Raw genomic sequence first — 24,864 nt, forward strand, 5'->3', positions numbered from 1 at the left:
AATTATGCCATTTTTAAGCATACTCTCAATCTCTTTGTTAACCTGTGCCAATTTTAAAGGGTTAAGTCTGTCTGGATGTTGTTTGATTGGAACAGCATTTCCCACATCTACATCATGTATAGCCATTTTAGTACTTCCCAATTTATTTCTACAAACTTGCCCATGCGATATCAATACCTCTTTCAGGTCAGTTCGTATTTCCTCTGGAAGGTAACTCAACAATTTATCCCAATTTTTAAGAACATCCTCATTTTCCAATTTAATTTGAGGTATGTCAAATTCACAGTCACCTGGATTTGGTTCGTCACTTTGAGTTAGAATCATTAAAACCTCCTCTTTTTTCTCTCCTTCTCTTTCAAAGTACCTTTTAAGCATATTCACATGACACACTCGGTGAGTTTTCCTTCTATCTGGTGTTTTTACCACATAATTCACCTCACTTAATTTCCTTTCAATCTGATAAGGTCCACAAAACCTTGCTTTTAAAGGTTCACCTACCGCTGGTGACATCACTAAAACTTTGTCTCCACCGGCAAAACTACGAACTTTGGATTTCTTGTCCGCTACCCGTTTCGTCACATGTTGTGCAACTTTCAAACGTTGCCTAGCCAATTGACCTGCTCTATTTAATCGTTCCCTAAAATTTGACACGTAATCCAATAATGTAAGTTCTGATTTCTCATTCACCAATTGTTCCTTAATCAATTTAAGTGGTCCTCTTACCTCATGACCAAAAATTAGTTCAAAAGGACTGAATTTGGTTGACTCATTAGGTGCATCCCTAATTTCAAACAGTACGAATGGAATTCATTTATCCCACTCCTCTGGATAATCTTGACAATAAGCCCTCAACATCGTCTTTAATGTCTGATGCCATCTTTCTAACGCTCCCTGCGATTCTGGGTGGTACGCAGTTGATTTAAATTGTTTTATTCCTAAGCTATCCATAACTTCTTTGAATAACCTTGAGGTAAAATTTGATCCTTGATCCGATTGTATTTCTGTGGGTAGTCCATATCTAGTAAAGAAGTTAAGTAACTCCTCCCCAATCTTTTTAGCTGTAATATTACGTACTGGAATGGCCTCTGGAAACCTAGTAGACACATCCATTATCGTCAAAAGATATTGATTCCCACTTTTTGTTTTAGGAAGCGGTCCTACGCAAGCAATTAGGACCCTTGTAAAAGGTTCTTCAAGTGCTGGAATGGGTATTAAGGGTGCTGGTTTTATCACTGCTTGAGGTTTCCCTATCACTTGACATGTGTGACATGATTGACAAAATTTAACTACATTTTTATGTAGTCCAGGCCAATAAAAATGTTTCTGGATTTTAGCTTGAGTTTTCCTTATTCCCAAATGACCTCCCACTGGTACCTCATGTGCAACTCGCAACACCTCCTTTCTATACCCTACCGGCAATACTATTTGATGAACTTCTGCCCACTTTTCATCCACCTGCATATGTAAAGGTCTCCATTTTCTCATCAAGACATTTTACGGTAACACTCAGGTACACACTCCGATTTCTCTTCCATGTATGCTTTCTGATACATCCGTTTTATTTCTATATCTTTTTGTTGTAACTCCGCCAATTTTCCTGAACTAAAAATATCCGCATCATCCTCCACCTGTTCTTGTTCTTTTTCAACTATCTGATCAAAAATCGTTTCTGATAATTGCACTTCAATTTCATCTTCACTCTTTGATTTCTCCCCTTGTCTTAACCAGTGACTTTGCGACCTTGTTACTACACAATCCAGAAAAATCCCAGGATATTTGTCCTTCAACATTTCAGTTGTCTGATTTTCCACTTGCTTATCAACCACAGTAGGCATCACTCCCACCTGCGATCCAGCTATATCATTACCCAAGATAAACTGTATTCCTGGACAAGATAGTTTCTCTATTACTCCTATTCCCACTTCACCACTCTACACTGGACTTTCCAACCTTACCTTATATAATGGAACACTACTCCTCTCACCCTGAATTCCACATATTATCACCTTTTCTGGCAACATTCTTCACAAATAACTCCTCATCTCTTACCATTAAAGATTGACTAGCTCCCGTATCTCTTAAAATTGTGACTTCTTTACCTGCTCCTCCTGATACACATGAGTAAACTTTATCCACACAAGTAAATTCTTTAAAGAGATCTGGCACCTTTTTATCAATCACCTCTTGATCAGGCTGTACAATCGTTTGCACCTCCTTCGCTTCACTTGGGCTTTCCTTTCCACTTTAACAAACACCGCTGTCTTATCCTGTTTTACCACATCAGCCTTCCCGGTGCTTTTCTTCAACCACCAACACTGTGACTTTACATGGCCTAGTTTATTACAGTGAAAACATTTGAAACTTTACATTTCTTTTCCACCCTCCTGGATTTCTTTTTTAATCTGAGGTACACTCTCCTTATTATCTTCCATCAGATCACCTTTACTTTTACCACTTGAGTATTTCTCATGTCCCCAGTTTCTTTCCCTCACAGGCTGAAACCGATGTCGGAAACCAAGCTTTGATTTATGAACTAATTCATAATCATCTGCCATTTCTGTTGCTAATCTCGCAGTTTTAACCCTCTGCTCTTCCACATGAGTTTTCACCTCATACGTCCTAGATACCTCCTCCGGTAGTGATGCAAACACTTCACTAGCCCTACCTATCAGCTTTGTTTGAATCAGTAATGTCCTGTGGCCATTTCATTTGTTTAGCTACCTTCTCAAATGAAATGAAAAATGTTTCCACTTCCTTCTCGTCAAACCTTGGCAATGCTTGGACATATTTAAATAGATTCCCACCAAGCCTTCGACTATGACTCTCTTTCTCACTATCCTCATCACTATCATCCAACTGTGCGTTTCCCTTTATGTCTGCCAATTTTAACTGACTGTCATGTTTCATGGCCATTTTCCGAGGTTCAAACTTTCTCTCTTTATCTTTTTCCATGATCTGTATCTCCCTTTCTCTTTCTTTTTGTTCTGCTAGGGCTATTCTTCCTTTTCTCCTTTTCTTTTTCCTCTCTATCTCTTTCTCTTTTCACTCTTTCTTTCTTTTTCCTCTCTTTCGTATTCAAGCTGCTTTAATTCTTTCTCATGTTCAAGTTGCTTAATCTGCAACTGGATTTTTGCCATTTCTGATGAGTCAGACTGTATCTCGGGCAACTTTAAATGCTGAGCCACCGCCATAATTACCTCATCTTTTTGCATTTTGTCAGGTAATGTTAACTGCAATGTTTTTGCCAAATCTAAGAGTCTGCTTTTAGTCTCTGTCCGTAAGGTACTGCGTGTGACCATCTCCACCCCCAAAAACTTCTGAGCCTCTGAAAGAACCATTGTCCACAACACACTCCCCACTTAAACGAAAATACCATACCTGAAAAGCAACCACAATATGCTCACCCCTCACTGTCTTTAAGTTCACTAAGCCAATCCAATAGATAGACTTTTATCCCCCTCGAGCCCCCAATTTGTTATGGGCCAGGGTTTAGAGAACCCCAAAGTGTATCATGGAGGTCACCTGACCCACAACTTTTAACAGATTGTGGTATGGGGAGCACACGGCCCACTCTAGAGGTGTGGTACAGCAGAAATGGAAAAAATATTAAACACCCATTTCTTAAAGGTACTCTCACATGACACAATCTTCTTATTTGTATATTCTTTGTCAACACTACATCTGACTATCTTGGAGGAAAAGGCAAGGGATATAACAGGCAGCATTTATTGCCCATCCCTGATAGCCCTTGACGTGGCTTGCTAGGCCATTTCATAAGACATTTAAGAGTCAAGCACATTGCTGTGGATCTGGAGTCACATGCAGGCCAGACCAGCAGATTTCCGTTCCTAAAGGACATCAGTGAACCAGATGGGTCTTTACGACAATTCCATATAATTAACATTGAATTCCTACAGTGCAAAAGAAGGCTCTTCAACCCATTGAGCCCACACAAACTCTCTGAAAGAGCATCCCTCCAAGGCCCACACCCCCGCCTCATTCTGTAACCCCGCCTAACCTGAACACCTTTGGACACTAAGGGGCAATTTAGCATGGTCAATCCACCTATCCTGCACTTCCTTAGACTGTGGGAAGAAACTGGAGCATCCGGAGGAAACCCACGCAGATACGGGAAAGTGCAAATTCCATACAGACAGTCACCTGGGTCCCTGGCGCTGTGAGCAGCAGTTCCAACCACTGTGTCACTGTGCCCTACAGTAATTCCATATTTTATATTGAATTTAAATTTCAACGGGTGGCACAGTGGCGCAGTGGTTAGCACTTGACGTGGATGTTGTGGGGGGGGGGGGTGCGTGGGGGAGATGGGGGGAGAAGCCGTCTGTGCGGTTGATGACTGAGATTCATTACAGGGGAACCCAGTCACAGACAACCATGTACCAGGCACACATGGACACTCCAGAGTGTGGCCCAGTCACAAAGGGTCATGGCTGAGGCAGTGAGGGACATGATTCATGGGATGTGGCCCAGTCTCGGTGCTCCATGGCTGAGGGCATTGAGACCCTGGTTCGGACGAGGGCAGTTCTCCAGGACTGGCAGCGCCAGGTGACGGTGGAGCCTCTGGCCTCACCTCTGTCCCGTGGAGGAGCTTGGGGACAATCAAGCACCCCATGGGAGGAGGAAGTGATGGGGCCCATGCTGGTGCCTCCTTCAACATCTCAGCGCTTCTGAATCCTTCCGCTTGACACTGCTGCATCTGATGGTCAGCGGAAAGAACAGGGTGGCACCTCATCACCTGTGATACCCTAAAGTCGGCCGGGTCCATCCAGGTTGAGACCCTACAGAGGACGACCGCCAAAGGCATCTCAGGCAAGAGTGCAAGATACGCAACAGGCCACCTCCATGTCTGATCTGCTGTCTGGGTCACACCGAAAAAGAGCAGTAGGCCACATAAGATAATGTTAGACACCAGTTAGGTTGGCATGGGTGCAAGACATAGGTTAGAGGTAACAGTCAGGGCACAATAATGTATATAATCATTATCAAACACCCTTTCACCCACATTCCACCTCAATCATCCAGTTGAGGTGTATGAGGGATCGGCAGGACTGGGACTAGAGGGTGTGCTGGTTAGAGGGGGGGTCGCCTGAGGGAGGTTGGTGGTGTGGGTGTTAGAGGATGGCACAGGGCAGGGCCTCCAGGAGAATTGAATGCTCTATCTGGGTTACCCTCAGAGGTGGCAGGGAACGGGGCCAGGTGTGAGGCTACCTTGTAGGACAGCTTACCAGTGAGCTCACTATCCCTGTAACTGCACTCCCATCCCACCCCCAACCCCGCCCAAAGGATATATGAGCCCATGAGATGGCTTGGTCAGCACACATGCAGAGATCACCGGCGGACAGTGGGTTATGATCCTGAAGGCAGGAGTCAGACTGTGCCAAACGATGAGGAGTATCAGTGCTCATTTCACAGTAAGTTGTCGTCATCCTCTGTCCCGTGGACAGGACGTACTGTTACTGCCTGCCTAGAGCCAATTGTATGCTGGTAGGACCCTCGGTGGGGGGAGGGAGAGCTGGGATGATGGGATGGAGTGAAGGGAGGAGGGAGACAGGTGGTGAAAGGAGGAGGAACACATGTGGTGCAGTGAAGGGAGGAGGGACAAGGGAGGATATGACCGGCTATGGGGAAGGGGGCACCACTTGGAAGAGGGTGGGGGATGGGGATATTATGGAGAGGTGGGACAGGGTGGCGGAGCTGCTGTTGGACAGGCCTCCTAGTTGGCAAATCTGGAGGTGAAAGGTTATCACCTGTGTGGATTGGATTGGATTTGTTTATTGTCACATGTACCAAGGTACAGTGTAAAGTATTTTTCTGCGAGCAGCTCAACAGATCATAAATGAAATGAAATGAAAAAAGCTTATTGTCACAAGTAGGCTTCAAATGAAGTTACTGTGAAAAGCCCCTAGAAAAGCATTAAATACATGAAAAGAAAAGGAAATAACAGAAAATACATACTAGGGCAACACAAGGTACAAAATGTAACTACATAACACCGGCATCGGGTGAAGCATACAGGGGTGTGGTGTTAATAGGTCAGTCCATAAGAGGGTCATTTAGGAGTCTGGTAACAGCGGGGAAGAAGCTGTTTTTGAGTCTGTTAGTGTGTGTTCTCAGACTTTTGTATCTCCTGCCTGATGGAAGAAATTGGAAGAGAGAGTAAGCCGGGCGGGAGGGGTCTTTGATTATACTGCCCCCTTTCCCCAGGCAGCGGGAGGTGTAGATGGAGTCAATGGATGGGAGGCAGGTTCGTGTGATGGACTGGGCGGTGTTCACAACTCTCTGAAGTTTCTTGTGGTCATGGGCCGAACATTTGCCATAGCAGGCTGTGATGCAACCAGGTAGTATGCTTTCTATGGTGCATCTGTAAAAGTTGGTAAGAGTTAATGTGGACATGCTGAATTTCCCTAGTTTCCTGGTGGCCCTGGCGCACACGTTGGGTGGCCTGTTGTGCCAGGCCGGGCTCTATGCCTGCTTCTTCCTCGTCAGATGAGGCCTGGCGTTCTTCCTCCTCCTCCAGCATGTCCCCCCCTGCTGTGCGATGTTGTGCAGGGTACAGTAGGCCAGCATGATGTTAGAGACTCGCTGGGTGCAGTTATAATTGGTCCCCATGTCGGTCTGGGGCCTTTGGACAGGCGTCATTTGCTAAGCCCTCTGCGTGGACTCCCTTGTCTCCCAAGAGCCAACCCCTCAGCCGAGGGAGCTGCTCAAAGGTGCTGGGAACCGCCGAGTGTGCCAGGATAATGCGTCGTGCACGCTGCCCGGGTATTGGGTGCAGACGGGCATGATGGGCATGATGGCCACACACCAACTGCACATTCATGAAGTGGAAGCCTTTCCAATTGATGAAGAGCACCCCCTGATGAGACGGTGCTCGTAGGAGGACATGTGTGCCAACGATCACCCCCTGGACAGGGGCATGCCAGTGATGGTGACAAATCCTGCTGCCTCGGCAACCTGGTGTGCCTGGTCCAAACTGAAGTTTATGTAGTTTAGGGCATCCGTCACAGCGAGGATGCACCTGTGTATGGATATCGATCCCAAACTGTTGGACGGCCAGCACTTTAGCCTCTCCAGCTGACCTCCGCTCTTCTGGGGCAGGCTCGTCTTGTGTAGGGTCATCCCCAAGCAGGCCCTGTGCTCCAGCCTCCGTGCACCCGTAACGGCAGCTGAGGCCAGGTAGATGGCGACCACTGCTAGCTGTACTCCGAAATTCATTCTCGGCAAGGGGGGAAAGACAAGACATGTTCGCAAAATGAGTATTCCCTCGCCCATCCAGGTCCAACAGACTACATGGTGATCCTGAGTAACGTTTCAGCACCACATGCCACAGGTCCCCCAAACCCATCCCCATCCGTCAGCCGTTCCTCCTTATGTGATTTTCTTCCACACTGCACCATCAGTGAGTGACACCGGAGCCTCAATCCTCAACACCCATCCCTGTCAACAGGGATACTGGTGGCTGCCGCAGCCCATGTCAGTGATAGGTTCTGCGGCCCCTGTCCTGGTTCCCCAGTGTGGTCTACTGTGGTTGTCCTAATTGAGTGGCGGTGTGTTATCCCGACAGCAGGGTGGCATCTGGTTGTGTAATGGAGAGGGTCACTATGTGCCACCAATCACCTCCATGCTTAAAGGCTTATGTGTGGGCAGGTCCTACACATGGGGGTGAGGCAGGAAAGGTTTGGCTGCTGGGCGCGTAGCAGCAGTGTGATGTGGGTCCTGGGTGTGTCACACAGGTTGAGACAATTTGTCCGGGGCAGGATGGATGGGAGCAGGGGCGTAGTGGCAGACAGGGCATGGAGACAGCTGGTCGTCTTGAGAGGTGAGCTTGCTGATAGTATTACTGTTGAGGTCTCTGCGCTGAGCAGAGCAGTGTGCCAGGGAGACTGCCAAAGGCCGTGGTGCATGTGTCCTTTGTTTGGGGTGAGCTCTGCTATTCTCCTGCTTCCCCTGCAGTGGGGCTGCGGTTTTGATGAGGGCACTAAGAAGTGGAGGCACCTTGTGTGCCACTGATTGAGCTTGGCCATGCCAACCTGTTGATGGGTCAGCTGGGGTCAGATGGTTTCCAGAAGCACGGCCTGAGTGGGCTTCCAAATAAACAGAGGCTCTGTGAACATTTACAAGTCACTATGAGCAGCCAGGGAATTGTATCAAATGAATGCATTTAAAACAAATACTGCAGCAATGTCGGCCTGTGCCTGGTCATCCCGATCCCAAGGGTACACCCCGAATCCACAGAGCTGTCACCAAGTCGCTCCCTGCTGCTCCCCCCGGTCCTGGAAGCCACCGCCCAGCAAGTGCTACAATTTTTAACAGTTTTGAAAACTTTGCTTACCTTCTCTCTCCCCCTCAGCAGCCATGGCGCTTAATTCCTGTTTGTAAATACTTGTAGTATATCGTGCCTACATGACATCTGCCTGAGAGGGGCGGGGCATCACAGAGGTCCGGAGCATAGTGGGTCAAACACACTGAATACATTTAAATGCATGCCAATGGTGGTTTTGCATGCTACCCCCGGCACGGAGATGCATACCTTGTTATCGCCACCACCGAGGGACAGGAGCATGGCTCCACAATCGGTGCCGGGCGTGGACCTCAATTTTGGCCGGGCGCCTAATAATCCGCCCAATCGTGGTTTGAGTTTGCGGCATCATGAGGCGGAGAATCCCATCTAATGCTCCAAAATACGTTGGATATCAACCAAGCCCAGCCAAAAAGACACGTGAGTGCACATACCTCTGTTAGCCTTTTTTCGTCCAAGTGCATAACATGACAAATTCATTTTGTTATATATTTATTTTAGGATATTAGCTGGTTTGATGATTCTAAGAACAACACTGGAGCATTGACAACCAGACTGGCGACTGATGCATCTCAAGTTAAGGGGGTAAATATCAGACTTTGAACGTCCTTATTCATCACAGGAGTCAAAAATTGTGATGAAATCTCATTGAATTATTGTAAAAATATTCATAGAATGGTACAGTATAGCATGAGGCCTTGTGGTCCATCGAATCTTATAAATAAAATCCAGTTACTCCCTTGCTATTTCCCCATTTAAGAAGAAAATGTCTTTGATTTAGTCCTTTAATCAAATGAATATTTAATTTAATTTAACAATATAATAATCTTCATTGTCACAAGTAGACTTACATTAACAATGCAATGATGTTACTGTGAAAAGCCCCTAGTCGCCACATTCCGTGCCTGTTCGGTCCATAGATGGAGAATTCAGAATGTCCAACAAGCATGTCTTTCGGGACTTGTGGGAGGAAACGGGAGCACCCGGAGGAAACCAACGCAGACACTGGGCGAAAGTGCAGACTCCGCACAGACAGTGACCCAAGTCGGGAATTGAACCTAGGACACTGGCGCTCTGAAGCCATAGTGCTAACCAGTATGCTACCGTGCTGCCCACAATATCGCACTACCTCAGTAATTTAAGAGGCAAAGGATTCTAGATAATCCTGTTTACAATTAGAAAAAATTGTTTGACAATATCAAATTCTATATAGTTAGCTGATCGGATATTATTGCCTACATAAATAATATTTGAAGGGAAGGTGATGTGGGCTTTCAGATAATTATATTTAAAAAAAATAAATTTAGAGTACCCATTTTTTCCAATTCAGGGGCAATTTAGTGTGGCCAATCCACCTACCCTGCACATCTTTTGGATTGTGGGGGCGAAACCCACGCAAACACGGGGAGAATGTGCAAACTCCACACGAACAGTGGCCCAGGGCCGGGATCTAACCTGGGACCTCGGCGCCATGAGGCAGCAGTGCTAACGACTGCGCCACCGTGCTGCTCAGCTTTCAGATAATTATTACATTGTAATTAAACACTTTTCTTAAGTAATTGAAATATCTTAATTTATGGACGATGGGCGGGATTCTCCGTCCCGCCAGCCCAGTTGTCCTGCGCCGTGCGTCCCTGCCAGCAGCGGGATCCTCCATTTCAGCAGCCAGCCAATGGGGTTTCCCATTGTGGCCATCCTACGCCATCGGGAAATCCGCGGGCGTGAGTGCACTGCCGGCAAAGAGGAGGATCCCGACGACGGAGAATACCACAGCATATCTTTCTGACAAGTGCACACTTTGACTCTGTGCTCGTTGATGGCCCAATTAGGGCAAAGAATTAGTTAATTGTTAAAGGAAGTAACCAAATATATAAGGTTATTGTACAGAATATAAACATTGCTTCATGTGCAATTCCTGATCTAATACTGAGGGATTGAGTGACTTACAGAAGTTTCACATAGAAGTCAAGTGTAATTTAACTGTATTTTTAATTGATATCAGCTCAACCAAAGCACTTTGTAAACAATGTGCATCAAGAACCTAATAAATTCTATAATTACTTCCCAGGATGCTATAAAAAGTTTGTTCAAAGTCGAGCAATTAATTTAATAGAACCAATAAAGTGAATAGCTAAGTTTTTTTTTCTAAAAATATAATTTTACTGAACAATTTCTTGCATTCATGTCTTTACCATAGGCTACTGGTGTCAGACTTGGTTTGATTGCACAGAACGTAGCCAATCTAGGATGTGCATGTACTATTTCCTTCATCTATGGCTGGCAGCTGACATTATTGATCTTGGCCATTGTGCCAATCCTGGCATTAGCAGGTTTGATACAAATGAGAATGCTCACTGGACATGTCAGCAAGGACAAGGAAGAACTTGAGAAATCTGGAAAGGTGGGTAATTTTTAGGTGGGGAAAGACATTTGATAGCATTTTAATTTGAGCATCTAGAACTGAATTTAACAGACTACTGCCAGTGTGTTTAAAGGCGGGAAAGCATGTTGACTTCAGTGAACAGTATCACCACCTACCTGTACCAACTGCAATTATGTTGGTGACAGGGTGAAATTGAGTGGGCCGCCTGCCAGTGGGCCAATAGAAGCTCTCGAGTAAAAGCAATGCCCACTTAAGGGCTTCATCACATCGCTACTGGCATTTAACCAACAGAGGGAGAGACACACATCAAGTGACCAGACAGAGTTGTGTGGGCTGGTGGTGGGTAGGTCAGTAGGGGTTGGCCCATACCCTCCCTCTTCTCCCCAAGTCCATTGGAGGGCAGCCCTAAAAGTTAACCCCATTCCTAGGTTGCTCTCCTCCCAAGGCATCTCAAACTCTAGCCCCCATTCACCCCCCTTGTGGATTCCTGCCGTCGATCTCCAAACAATTACAAAGTTCCAATCCACTGCAGCTCAGCTCGTCATGGCCCAAGTGCAGTATGGGAACTGGCCACCACTCCCTCTGAGTGGCTGGTTGCTCCCTGAGGTGCGACTCCCATTCCCAAAGGTGTGGAAATCCTGCCTTCAGCCTAATAGCAGCCAGTTGGCTGTTAAATGTTTGAGGAGCAGGCGTTCTTCACATGGGCGGGTTTCCCTGCTAACATTCTAGCCAGAGGGGAGTCATTATTTTTATATCTTATGGACGGGTGGGAATTTTGAGGATGGGGTATGGTGGAAGAACAACAGGATAGTGATGTGTCAATACACAGACACCAAGTCCCACCATTTATAGCAGGTGCATTGGTAATTTGCTGCTATACTCAATGGATAGTTTACCTGTGCATTGCCCAGGCCTGTAAACAAATGCACAGACACCAATATTTACTGAGGCGTGTGGGAGGAATCATAGACAGTAAAACCCGGCTTCTCTGGATTTCCCCACCCAACAACCAGACTGACTGACAGTCTGATGGCATATCAGGTAGGAAAGGTTACAGCCTGAAGATCAAGTATCTTGTGGGCTCAGAGATCCAGGCTAGTTTGTTGAACTCGGAGGGAACACTTCCGTTCCCCCTGGCCAAAAACAGTACTGGAAAGGCACTTGGATTCAGCTCTTCTCTTCGTTTTACCCGCAGGCCAGCAAAATACAAACAGCAGTATTTGGAAATAGAGAACTCGATAAAATCAAGGCAAACAGCCTCATTGATTGCTTTCAATCACTGACCTACCTACTGAGAACGAATGGTGGCCCACATTTCACCCTGCAGGGAGAGGGCAGGTTCAAAGTGACTTGTGTTTTAGTTTGAAATTGTTAGAATTTTAACTTCCCATCCAACCCAAACCCACTCATTTTGGGGGTTTAAAATGATCTCCATGGTGTCTGGCGATTGGGATTCCATCCGCTACAAGGTTGAAGGACCTTTTGAACAGGTTAACAACCTTCCTGTTAGCTACAGTTGTGCATGGCACATGTGAGCCTCTTGCTATCTTGAACCTAGTGTCCTACTGTCAAAGGAGGTTGGAACCTAAACTTTGGTTCATTTGTGATTCTCAGGCTTCCCCTGTGTTTCAAGTTGGCAAGAAGTTCCTCTGCTAGAGAATAAATGCAAGACTGAGAGCATCGGTTTTGTTTTCTCAGCTTACACAGTTGAGAATTGATTACTGTCCCATTGGGAGGTGGATAACCATTCAAGAGCCTAGGCAATGTCTTATGGCATGTCCATTCCCCAAAGTTGTTTTTTGTTTTGTTCTTTTCCCTCATCTGCTCTCCTGGTTCTGTAGAAGGTTAGGAAGTGATAATGATCTCTGCCTCTCCTCACATAACCTTTGACTTAACATTTTAAATTCTCAGCTTGCTGCAAATTTGGCTTTCATGTTGGAAGCTCTTCATTGAGAGATGTTTCTTTACAAGGAGGACAGTCAACAAGAATCAGTAAAAGGAGGATAATTCATCATTTGCTTCTTAAGAGTGATAGGGACGGCTTGAGCAAATGTCTTAAGATCTGGTTAGGTTACCTGAAAGTTATATGGGGAATCTTCTTTCTTGGGAGGACTATAAGCTCGAGGAGCTGTGGGAAATTTGGTTTTAACTGTAGAAGCTCCCTTTGATGTTTGCTTTTGCAGCAAGAGCTGTAAACAACATATTGTTTACTGATGAAAAGTTAACCACAGGAGACTATTGCAATCACTTTTACACTGGTGCACACAAACAAACACAGTGGGGCGTGGGGTGGGGGGGGGGGGGCGGGGGGTGGGGAGGTGTAATATTAACCTAAAATAAATGGGTTTGGGTCAGTTGAGGATGGGAACTAAAATGTTTAAAAATCCTAACCTCATCCCACCCACTTCTGCTATTAATAGAGGCGGGACCATTCTCAGGGATTGGTTGGCACTTAAAACATTATAGTGAAGATGTCTTGATTGTGTTCACCGTTTGAAATTTAACCCTGATTGGTAGAATTTTCTGGGCCTCAGGAAACCCACCAGCTAAATGAGGAAAGAGACTGTTGGTTCAGGAGGTAAGTGCCTCTTCTCTTGCCTGTAGGATCCAGCATGCTTGCCTAGCCAACATCTGAAAATTGGACAGCCAATCATCCGCTACTAATGTCCAGACCCCCCGCCCCCACTGCCCATTGAGGCCTACACTTCGCTTCATCTAGGCCCCTGATCTCCCCAAATTGATCCCCACAGGTCGTGCCTTCAGAAGAAATGAATGAATGCAGTCATGATGTCATTTGAAAATGTGCAGAGCAGATTACAAGAATTGTCAGAGTCTGTAGGAATGTACTTCTGACGTCCCTACACAAAAGTGCAATGCACTTTGAAGTGCGTGGCTCCAGCCCCTACTGAGCTCCTGTATCCAAATGCTCAAACATATAAATACTGTGCTTGAGATTAATCCTGGCTGAAGGATTTCCAGTGTTACGTAGGGTGAAGACGTGCACAAAGTGGCTCCCGCTAGACTACTGCACCTTTTGCCCCTTTTCCTCAGCTTCAGGGGTATTTCTATTGAAAACTCACATAATTAATGGGATAAGGATCCTAAATGATTGAAATGTCCAGAAAAATCTGTGAAAAGAAGGTGGACAGCAGAAGTTTGTTGATGGAATCGAGGGCTACCTCAGAGCTTGTCAGCAGATAAAATGGTGGAGCCTGCCTCTGGGGCTCCAGCCACTCCACCAACGGCCAAGGTGCTTTCAATAATAATAATATATTAATAATAATCTTTATTGTGACAAGTAGGCTTACATTAACACTGCAATGAAGTTGCCATGAAAATCCCCTTGTTGCCACATTCATGCGCCTGTTCGGATACACTTGAGGGAGAATTCAGAATGTCCAATTCACCAAACAAGCATGTCTTTCGGGACTTGTGGGAGGAAACCGGAGTACCCAGAGAAAACCAAGGAAACACAGGGAGAACTTGCAGACTCAGCACAGTGACCCAAGCCGGGAATCAAACCTGGGACCCTTGCGCTGTGAAGCAACAGTGCTAACCACTGTGCTACCGTGCCGCCCACATTACTTGCCAAAATACTGACACCCTGCCTCCCAGAGGTAATCTTGGATGATCAGACAGAATTTGTTAAGAGGTGACAATTGTCGGCCAACACCGCCTGTTAAATGTCATTCTTTTACCCCTACTCGGTGCCTGAACCAGAGATAATTGTTTCCCTGGGTGCCATTTGATAGTGGAGTGGGAATATCTGTTTGAGATTCTTAGGAGGTTTGAATTTGGCCACAAGTTTATTTCCTGGATTCGATTACTGTATAGAGCCTCCACTGCTAGTGTTCGGACGAATGCCCTGAACTCTGGTTATTTCCCAGGATTGTCCACTGTCTCCACTGCTGTTTGCTTTGGCAGTAGAACTGCTCGCTATAGCACTGAGGTCCTCAATTAGATTGAGTGGGATAAATCGAGGAGGGGTGGAGCATTGGGTGTCCCTTTACGCCGAGGACCTACTTCTCTATATTATGGACCCAGTACCCTCTATGGACAAGATAATGAAGCTGCTTAGGACTTTTGGCTCCTTCTCTGGGTACAAGTTGAACTTGGACAAGAGTGGATATTTCCCGGTCAAACCCCTGGGGAGAGAGTCCAACTGGGGACGCGACCTTTTCACCTTGCCAAGACTAGCTTTCGTTATCTGGGGCTCTGAGTGGCCCACAACTGGGCTTCGCTTCATAAATTAAATTATATTATCTGGCTGATGGTGTAAAGTCAGACTTGCAATGGTGAGGTACCTCCTCCAGTCCTTGATGGGCAAGGTTCAATCTATTAAATCCTGAGATTTATATTTATTTTTCAATGTCTTCCCATTTTTCTCCCCAAATTCTTTTTTGTCAAATTCAACAAATTCATTTCCTCCTTTATTTGGATGGGTAAGACTCCAAGGATCCATGGGGCTTTGCTGCAAGGAGATAGACAATCAGGGGGCTTGGATCATTTCCTATTGGGCAGCCAATATTCAGAAGATATTGTTGGGGTTCAGCGATCCTGAGTCCATATGGAGACAAACGGAAGTGAGCACTTGCAGTGGCGCAATAGTTACTGCAGGCGTGCCGTTTGGTAATTTGGACATTCTGAATTCTCCCTCAGTGTACCCAAAGTGGCGCCAGAGTGTGGCGACTAGGGGATTTTCACAGTAACTTCATTACAGTGTTAATGTAGGCCTACTTGTGACAATAATAAAGATTATCATTATTATGTGAGTGCTGCTCTCGGAGGGACCAACTAACCACACTCGTATGTTATGGTCTTGTCCCAGGTTGGTAAGCTTCTGGGTCTCTATCTTCAACACCATGTCGGAGATACTCAATATTGATTTGGATCCATGCCCTTTAGTGGCCATATTTGGGGTATCAGATTCACTAGTGCTTCAGTCGGGGGTGAAGGTGGACGTCCTCACCTTTACCTCGGTGATAGCCCGGAGACGGGTTCTGCTTGAGTGGAGGTCTCCTGCTTTGCCTGGTCCTCGACTTGGTTGGTGACCTCATGTCTTCACATTTGGAGAAGGTTAAGTTCACCATTCGCGGATTGGTAGCAGGATTCTACCTTAGATGGCAGCCTTTCATTTCCTTTTTTAAGGAGCTAGTCGCTGTCAGCTGTTAGGGAGTTTAGTTTAGTTTTTTGGGTTAAAGTTAATCTGTGGTTTTGCTTGTTTGCCTCTTTCTTCTCTTGTGTAATTTTGGTTAATTGTTTTGGATGGTTTTGTTTAATATGGAACATTTTAATAAACATTTTTTTTAAATTCTGGCTGACGAATTTACTTTATATTTCTACTCTGCACCTGTTCTGAAGTTTGCTATGGATGAAGATGAAGGTGCCTGACATTGTATCAGCCACCCATCGAGTTTCCCTTTACTGAAAATAACATGGATATGCTGGACCCTTGCAAAAATCAAGGCTTGTAAAATTGAGCAGGTGTCTTGGGGTGTGTTGGAATGATGAAGATGTTTAAAATATCTCCGTTATTGGGATTATGTCCCCACGCTGGTGTCAGAACTGTGGACTTTCACACCAGAAAAACTGGCATGAAAGGGCCACGTTTTCCTAGCCCTGTAGGGGTCTAGCAGGACCAGGCGTGGATCCAGCAGCTTTTGCTACAGAGACAGGCCCCCGTACTTCCGGGTCGGAGACCGCACATGCACACGGCAGCGGCCTCCAGCGGCCGCACCGTGCTCCATGGCTGGACCCTGAAAATAAACCCCCCGATCGGCCGCGTGCCCAACCCTGACCGCCTGCACAAACATTGCCCAGCCATGTATAGGGCCCCCCCAGTCCTCCGATCGGCTCGCCCCCGACCAGGGCGGCCGCGGACTGAGTCCGCAGCCCCACGCTAGTTTCTCGACTAGCTGGACCACATTAGATCCAAGCCTTTGGGACTTCAGCCGGTCAGGGGCAGTGGATGGTGGAGTGGGCCTCCATCAATGGCCTCAGGTAGGTGCAGGGTGGTGAGTACGCCGCATTTCGGGGCCCGCAGGATCAGGGAACCGGTGCCGGTCCCAATTCCGTGCGGCGGGGTGCAGAGAATTCAGCCCATTACTCTTGGGTGTTACTGCTTCTTTAGTCCACCAGGGAAGAATTCTTACATAGTTACCATGACAACCAGGTCAAGGTTAACAACCTCAAGTCAGTGGAAGAAGTTGATTTTCAAGATTGGGATTTTGAAACCCATCAACAAAAAATGTTATTGTGCTGTAAGAAGCTCCCTTAATTTTTTTGCATTTAAAAATATTCTTTCCTCCATTTTAAACAGATTGCAACAGAGGCAGTTGAAAACATTCGAACAGTTGTTGCTCTAACAAGAGAAAGAAAGTTTGAACAAATGTATGAAGAAAACTTAAAACTTCCCAGCAGGTAATGACACTCAGACTTCTTTAGTTGACAGTGGCTCCTGGTTAACAGTGGAAAGATCTAGATTAGGGCTAAATAAGACAAATTCTGTTTGTACCAGAAAGAATTTAGGGTTTTTAATCAGCGCTTTGGAAAGCAGGGCCTGGATTTTCTCAGGAGGCAGGCTTGGAGATGGGAGGGATGGTACAATGGTGGCGAAAGACATTGGGAGGGAAACCTGATATGTTTGCGTTTCCAGAGAAACTCCTAGAGCTGGAACGGCCGGAGGCGGAGGCCAATGGAATGCTCTATAAATGGCCATTTTACTGAGCTGCCGGCTTTTTGTCAGCATCAGAATGGCATCCCCATGTGGGGAGTCCAATTACTCTTGGGTGTTACTCTTGGGTATTGAGGTGGCCTTGAATGGGAGACTTCCTTTTAGAGGTTCCAGGGTCGGAGGATGACACCTCTGCCCCCCAAGTTCCCCGGCAGTAATAGCTGACCCCATGACCACGATGATGCCGCTAGAGGGTAGAGTCTTCTGATTACTGGGAACTTATTACCTGGTCCCAGCATATCAATATATTTTCTACCACCTTTTTGAGGACGTCTCAAGATTGAATGGTGTGTCCGATGGTGATCTCTTAATTGGCTGCTGTTCATTAAGTTATTGCCGCAGATCCTACTGCCCTCTCATGCAGGCTCCTTGGGTTTTGAGGCGTGATGGTGAGATCCAGCCCACATTCTATAATCCCACCCATTTATAATTTGGACCACTGTGAACACCAGACAAGTATTATTCCTACTGCTAAGTCAAGGGTCTGATTTCTTTCAACCCACTTGAAAGGGCTGGGGGCACGAAGATATGCAATGATGGGTAAAGGTTCCAGTGGCAGGGAAGCAGGTAGCTTGGTGCACAACTTTGGAGGAAGCATTCCTTCTTCTCTTGGCCCACAAGCAATGCTATAAGACTACTTAACCTTTTTCATGAAGCTGTCCTCCCCTTCCTTAAACTTCTGGATTTCCCAAGGCCTCAGTGACCCAGTAGGCGAAGATTGCACCGGTAAAAAGGTTACATTTGAAGTTGGCAGACTCATTATAATATTTAATTAGCCACCGAGTCACCTGTTACAGCATCATTAAACTGGAAGTAAGTGGGTTATAGTCTGGTTTGAGATTTCAATATTTTTACATCTCAACTGACCCCAACCCACCAATTTTTGGAGGTTAAAATGACCTTCAGTGGTTGGTACATCAGTCACAAAATGGCATAAATTCATGATTCATACGAGGAAAATGTAGAGGGAAGTTAAAAGACATTCTCACAGAGGTTCATTGAGCCATTGGAATGTTTTACCATGAATGGCTATTCAGTTATACACTATAATATAATTTAAATTGGAAATTATTGAAAGAAAGAAACTAAAAGGATGAAGTGGATACAGTAGTTATCAGTCTTATGTTACTGGACTGATAATTCAGAGGTGTGGGCACACTGCTATGTAGACATATTGTGAAGGTGACTGAACGTGAGAGTCCTCACCATTCATTTACCAGATGGGTTGGAATCTGGGCAGGATCTTTGCAATTTTGTATCAAAGAAGGAACTTGGGTCAAATTGTTTAAATTGCCCATGAGGTCAACGTGTCAGTGGAAAAGCCAGCATTTGTTGACCATATTCAATTGGCTTTCGAAGATCGTGATGCCATTATGAACTGCTGCAGTCCATGTGGTGGTGTAGGTACACCCAAACCGCTGGAAATATCATGATTAGGGCTTTTCTATCCCATTTCTAAATGTACATTTTATTTGACTTCAGCAGAAATAGCAAAAAGATTTCATTTAAGAAATCCATTTCATTTTCAGTTGAATTAATTGAGACAGAAAGGGCATAAAATAATTTTGCTGGGGCTTGAATTTGGTTCCACAGCATCAAAAATCTCTTTGCTTTAATTTCCAAAGTAGCACCTGAGCTCTGCAGCCAGATTTCACTAACACAATCAAAGCAGAAAATAGCACAAATAGTACTTAGCATGTCCAGGAGCATCTGTGTAAAGAGAAGCAAAGTTAACGTTCAGGTCAATGACCATTCGTCAGAACTGCTTCTCGCTTCACAGATGGTACCCGACCGACTGCGTACTTCCACTACCTTCCGCTTTTTTCCAGATTTCCAACATCCAAAGTATTTTGCTTTTGTTCCATTAAAGACAATCTGCAAAAAGAAATTGTATAGACAAAGAAAATTCAGCTTTTGACCCTTATTGCTCAGTAAAAATAAAAACTCAGTAAAAATAAAAGCTCACCAGAACCAAGGAGTGATTCCAGGAATATTCAGTAGAAAACTAAAGCAGTTAAAGTCTATGTTGCCCAGTCACAATTCAACGCAAAGTTACCCCTTTCTCCCACCCAGACAATAAAATGTAAACACGTTAGAGCCATAGTCCGAGAGTTTAGTTGGAGTTACAGTGCAGCCATGAATAGATCATGCATTTAGGGAATGAGTATCTTCTTTCAGCTTTCACAGGCCTCTGTCTTGATACCTGAATAAGCACTGCAAACTAGATTGAAGAGTGAATTCACAGCCTCAGCCTCCAAATCTTCAGTGTCTTTCCCATTGGCCAGAATCTAGGGAATTCATTTATGTGGTGGATTTAGTGCTCTTGTTTGTTCTACATTCTGGTGCATCGGTTTGTTTCCAAGATCACCATTAATGCGGTTTTCAGCGTTGGTCCAGGGGACCTCTTAGACCTTCAGCACAGCTGAGAAGCTGCAATACATTGTTTGCTGATGCCACATAGAAAATGACTGGGAAATAGCCTTCAGGGTCCTGGAAGGTTTGCATAAGGCAGGTCTCAATTGTGTTTCCAGCACATTGCTGCTCACTATGCTGACAGCTGAAAATCCACTTGCCACTTTAATTTCCCTCCATAGAGTTTGCACATGGGATAAGTGTGGCTTTCATTATGTTATACAGTGTCAGCTGGGGTTTCAGCTATTTACAATCCATATTAATGACTGAGATAAAGAGACAGAGGCTCGGACTTTGCAGCTGGACCTGCAGGGGGAAATTCAGCAGCCCCACTAAAGTTCATTGACTTTCGGCGGGACCAGATGAATTAGGCAGTGGGTGGGACTAGCAAATCCCACCCAGAGAATAATGTATTTAAATTTGCTGATGCTGGCTAGGAATGCAAGCTGTGAGCACATAAAGAGGCTGCAAAAAGATATGAGAAGGGTAAGTGAACACAAGAAATAGGAACAGGAGTAGACCATACAGTCCATCAAGTCGGCTCTGCATTCAACACGTTCATGGCTGAGCTGGGGCCCCAACTCCATTTTTCGATCCGCTCCCCATATCCCTTAATCAAATTATTATTTGAATGGATGTAAATTGAGAGAGGTGGGTACTCAGTGAGACTTTGGTGACCTTGTGCATAATTCGCTGAAAGTAATTGCCCAGATACAGCAGGCAGGTGGTATGTTAGCCTTCATTCCGAGAGGATTTGAGTATAGGAATGTTTCACTGCAATTGTATAAGGTGTTGGTGAGGCCACACCTGGTGTATTGTGTGCAGTTTTGGTGTCCTCATCTGAGGAAAGATGCGAAGGTTTACCAGGCTGATTCCTGGGATGGCAGGACTGTCAAATGAAGAGAGATTAAGTCAGTTAGGATTATAGCCATTGGAGTTTAGAAGAGTGCGAGGGGATCTCATAAAAATTGTAAAATTCTAACAGGATTAGACCGGGTAGATTCAGAAAGAATGTTCCCGATGGTGGGGGGAGTCCAGAATTAGAGATCATAGTGTAACGATAAGGGGTGAACCTTTTAGGACTGAGGTGAGGAGACATTTATTCACCCTGAAAGTGGTGAATCTGTGGAATTCACTACCGCAGAAAGTAGTTGAGGCCAAAACATTGTGTAATTTCAAGAAGGAATTAGATGTAGCTCTTAGGGCTAAAGGGATCAAGGGATATGGAGGGAAGGCGGGATCAGGGTATTGAATTTGGTGGTCAGCCATGATCATAATGAATGGCGGAGCAGACTCAAAGGGCCGGATGGCCTACTCCTGCTTCTATTTTCTGTGATGTGGAGATGTCGGCATTGGACTGAGGTGGGCACAGTAAGAAGTCTTACAACACCAGGTTAAAGTCCAACAGGTTTGTTTCGAATCACTAGCTTTCGGAGCGCAGCTCCTTCCTCAGGTGAATGAAGAGGTGGGTTCCAGAAACACATATATAGACAAAGTCAATGATGCAAGACATTCTATGTTCTATGTATGGGCTGGATTCTTCCCCCGCCCGCCGCAAGATCGCCACGTCCGAGATGCGGATAATGGAAAAGTCAATTGACCTCGGGCTGGATTCTCCGATCGCTGGGTGGACACAGCCGGAGAATCTCGCCCTATGTTTCTAATTTCTCAATAGGCCAAACGTCTGTCTCTCCCAGCCCTAAATGTATTCAATGATGCAGCTTTCACAACCCTCTGGGATGTGGAATCCCAAAGATTCACAACACTTTGTGGAAAGACATTTCTCCTAATCTCATCCTAAATGATCAGCCACCTATCCTGAAACTGTGCAAGCTATGATTTTGATTCTAACCCAGCCTTTCTCAGTGAGTGGGCAACAAGGTGGTAGATGCAGATACAATAGGGAAGTGTGAGGTTTTTCATTGTGATTGTAAGAGTAGCAAAGCAGAATATTTTATAAAAGAATGAAACTTGTAAAGGTTGACATTCGGAGAAACATGGGTGTACTCAAACAAGGAATATAAGAAGTTAGTATGTAATTAGGAAAGCACAGAATTGCTAGGAGGCCATTTATTCCATCATGTCTGCACCAGTTCTGAATGAGCAATTCATTTAGTGCCATTCTCCTACCTACTTCCCATAACCCTGCACGTTCTTCCTTTTCATATACAGTTTATTTTCTTTTTGATGCTTCAACTGAACCTGCCTCCGGCAGTACATTCCAAACTTTAACCACTAAACATGAAGACGTTTTTCTCATGTTGCCTTTGCTTCTTTAGCCAATTCTTTCAAATCTGTGCCCTCTCATTCTCAACCCTTTCAGGATTGGAGAAAAGTCTCTCCCTATCTACTCTATCCAGGCCCCTCATGATTTTGAATACCCTCGATTAAATTTCCTCTCAACTTCTTTTCTCCAAGGAAAGCAGTCCCAACTTCTCCAGTCTATCTTCATAACTGAAGTTCCTCATCCCTGGAGCCATTCTCATGAAACTTTTCTGCATTCTCTCCAATGTCTTCAGAGCCTTCCAAATGACCTTTATTTCAAGGGTATTGGAGTACAAGGACAAAGAAGTCTTGTATGGGGCTTTGCTGAGATCACATCTTTTTTTTTTTAAATATGTTTTATTGAAATTTTTTTCCCAAACAACAATTTTTCCCCTCTTACAAAGCAAACGCAACAATAACAATACAGAAATTTTTAACAATACACAAGTAACAAAACCCCTTTATCTTTGACCTAAACTAAACTACCCCCCCCCCCCCTCCCCCCCCTTCCCCCTGGGTTGCTGCTGCTGGTCATCTGTCTTCCCTCTAACGTTCCCCTAGGTAGTCGAGAAATGGCTGCCATCGCCTGGTGAACCCTTGAGCCGATCCTCTCAGGGCAAACTTTATCTGCTCCAGTTTAATGAACCCCGCCATATCATTTACTCAGGCCTCCAGTCCCACATGAATAGGATCCTGCGCCGGGCTACTAGGGACGCAAAGGCCACAACGTCGGCCTCTTTCGCCTCCTGCAATCCCAGCTCTTCCGCAACTCCAAATAGAGCTAACCCCCAGTCTGGTTTGACCCGGGCCTTCACCACCCGCGAAATCACTCCCGTCACTCCCTTCCAATACCCTTCCAGTGCCGAGCATGCCCAAAACATATGTGCGTGGTTTGCCGGGCTCCCGCCACACCTCCCACATTTGTCCTCCACTCCAAAGAACCTGCTCAATCTTGCTCCCGTTATGTGTGCTCTATGTAGCACCTTAAATTGAATCAGGCTAAGCCTGGCGCATGAGGAAGAGGAATTTACCCTGCTTAGGGCATCAGCCCACATACCCTCCTCTATCTCCTCCCCTAGTTCTTCTTCCCACTTTCCTTTTAGTTCGCCCACCGACTCCTCCCCCTCTTCCCTCATCTCTCGGTAAATCTCTGACACCTTGCCCTCTCCGACCCACACCGCTGAAAGCACCCTGTCCTGTATCCCCTGTGTCGGGAACAACGGAAATTCCCTCACCTGTTGTCTAGTAAACGCTCTCACCTGCATATATCTCAAGAAATTTCCCCGGGGCAACTTATACTTTTCCTCCAATGCGCCCAAGCTCGCAAAAGTCCCATCTATAAATAAATCTCCCACCCTCCTAATTCCCAACTGGTACCAGCTCTGAAATCCTCCATCCATTCTTCCTGGGGCGAACCTATGGTTGTTCCTGATTGGGGACCCCACCAGGGCTCCCCGCACCCCTCTCTGTCGCCTCCACTGTCCCCAGATATTCAATGTTGCCGCCACCACCGGGTTCGTGGTAAACTTTTTAGGTGAGATCGGTAGCGGCGCCGTCACCAGCGCCTCTAAACTCGTCCCTTTACAGGACTTTCTCTCCAGTCTTTTCCACGCCGCTCCCTCACCCTCCATCATCCATTTACGTATCATTGCCACATTGGCGGCCCAATAGTAATCGCCCAAGTTCGGTAGTGCCAATCCTCCTCTGTCCCTACTACGCTGAAGGAACCCCCTCCTTACTCTCGGAACTTTCCCTGCCCACACGAAGCTCGTGATGCTCCTGTCTATTTTATTAAAAAAGGTCTTGGTGATTAGTATAGGGAGACATTGAAATACAAATAAGAACCTCGGGAGGACCATCATCTTAATTGCTTGCACCCTGCCCGCCAGCGGTAGAGGCTGCATGTCCCACCTCTTGAAGTCCTCCTCCATTTGTTCGACCAACCGTGTCAGATTAAGTCTGTGCAAGGTTCCCCAGCTCCTAGCGATCTGAATCCCCAGGTATCGGAAGTTTCTTTCCACTTTCTGAGATCACATCTTGAGTACTGTGTGCAATATTTAAGGAAGAATATACTTGCATTGGAGGCAACACAGCATAGATTCAATAGATTGGGCCCTGGGAGATGTTCTATGATGGCAGGATGAATAAATTGGGTCTATGCTATCTGGGATTTGGAAGAATGAGAGGTGATCTCATTGGAACATCAAAGGTTATGAAGGATCTTGACAGTGTAGATACTGAGATGTTGTTGTTACCCCTGGCTGGGGAATCTAGAATACAGAAGGCACCATTTCAGGATACGGGGCAAATCATTTAGAACTGAGACAAGAAGAAATTTATTCACCCCCCAAAGAGTTGTGGTCTTTGGAATTCTCTAACCCAGAGATTAGTGGATGACAGATATTTGGTCTCTCAGGGAATCAAGAGGTAAGATGAGAAAGCAGAGTTGAAACCCAAGATCAACCATGATCATATTGAATGGTGGAGTAGGCTGGATGGGTCAAATGGTCTTCTCATTCTTCTATTTCTTATGTTCCTAAAATAAGCTGCAGAATAAAAATAGCGATTGTATCCCTTGCACTGTTCATGTCATTCCCACCAGGTGTATTGTTTTAAAATTGCATCTTATTATAATAATAATCTTTATTGTCACAAGTAGGCTTACATTAACACTGCAATGAAGTTACTGTGAAACATCTGGAATTTTGTGCTTGGCAGCAAAATTGTCATACATTTTCCTTCTTATTTTCCAAA

General features: G+C 45.5%; 1 protein-coding gene and 1 pseudogene across 3 annotated transcripts in view; one reads left to right on the forward strand and one right to left on the reverse strand.

Moving 5' to 3' along the window:
• abcb4 (ATP-binding cassette, sub-family B (MDR/TAP), member 4) overlaps window positions 1-24,864 on the forward strand; it is a 198,882-nt gene that overhangs the window by 128,850 nt on the left and 45,168 nt on the right. For all 3 annotated transcript variants that reach the window (XM_072508646.1, XM_072508647.1, XM_072508648.1), the window contains exons 20-22: window positions 8,819-8,902; window positions 10,515-10,718; window positions 17,020-17,120. In XM_072508646.1, the coding sequence (XP_072364747.1) occupies window positions 8,819-8,902; window positions 10,515-10,718; window positions 17,020-17,120 (389 nt within the window). The remainder of the gene's footprint in view (window positions 1-8,818; window positions 8,903-10,514; window positions 10,719-17,019; window positions 17,121-24,864) is intronic.
• Window positions 19,547-24,844, reverse strand: LOC140425642 (gamma-interferon-inducible lysosomal thiol reductase-like; annotated as a pseudogene).

Source organism: Scyliorhinus torazame, chromosome 6 (assembly GCF_047496885.1).
Source record: "Scyliorhinus torazame isolate Kashiwa2021f chromosome 6, sScyTor2.1, whole genome shotgun sequence".
Classification (NCBI taxonomy): Eukaryota; Metazoa; Chordata; class Chondrichthyes; order Carcharhiniformes; family Scyliorhinidae; genus Scyliorhinus; species Scyliorhinus torazame.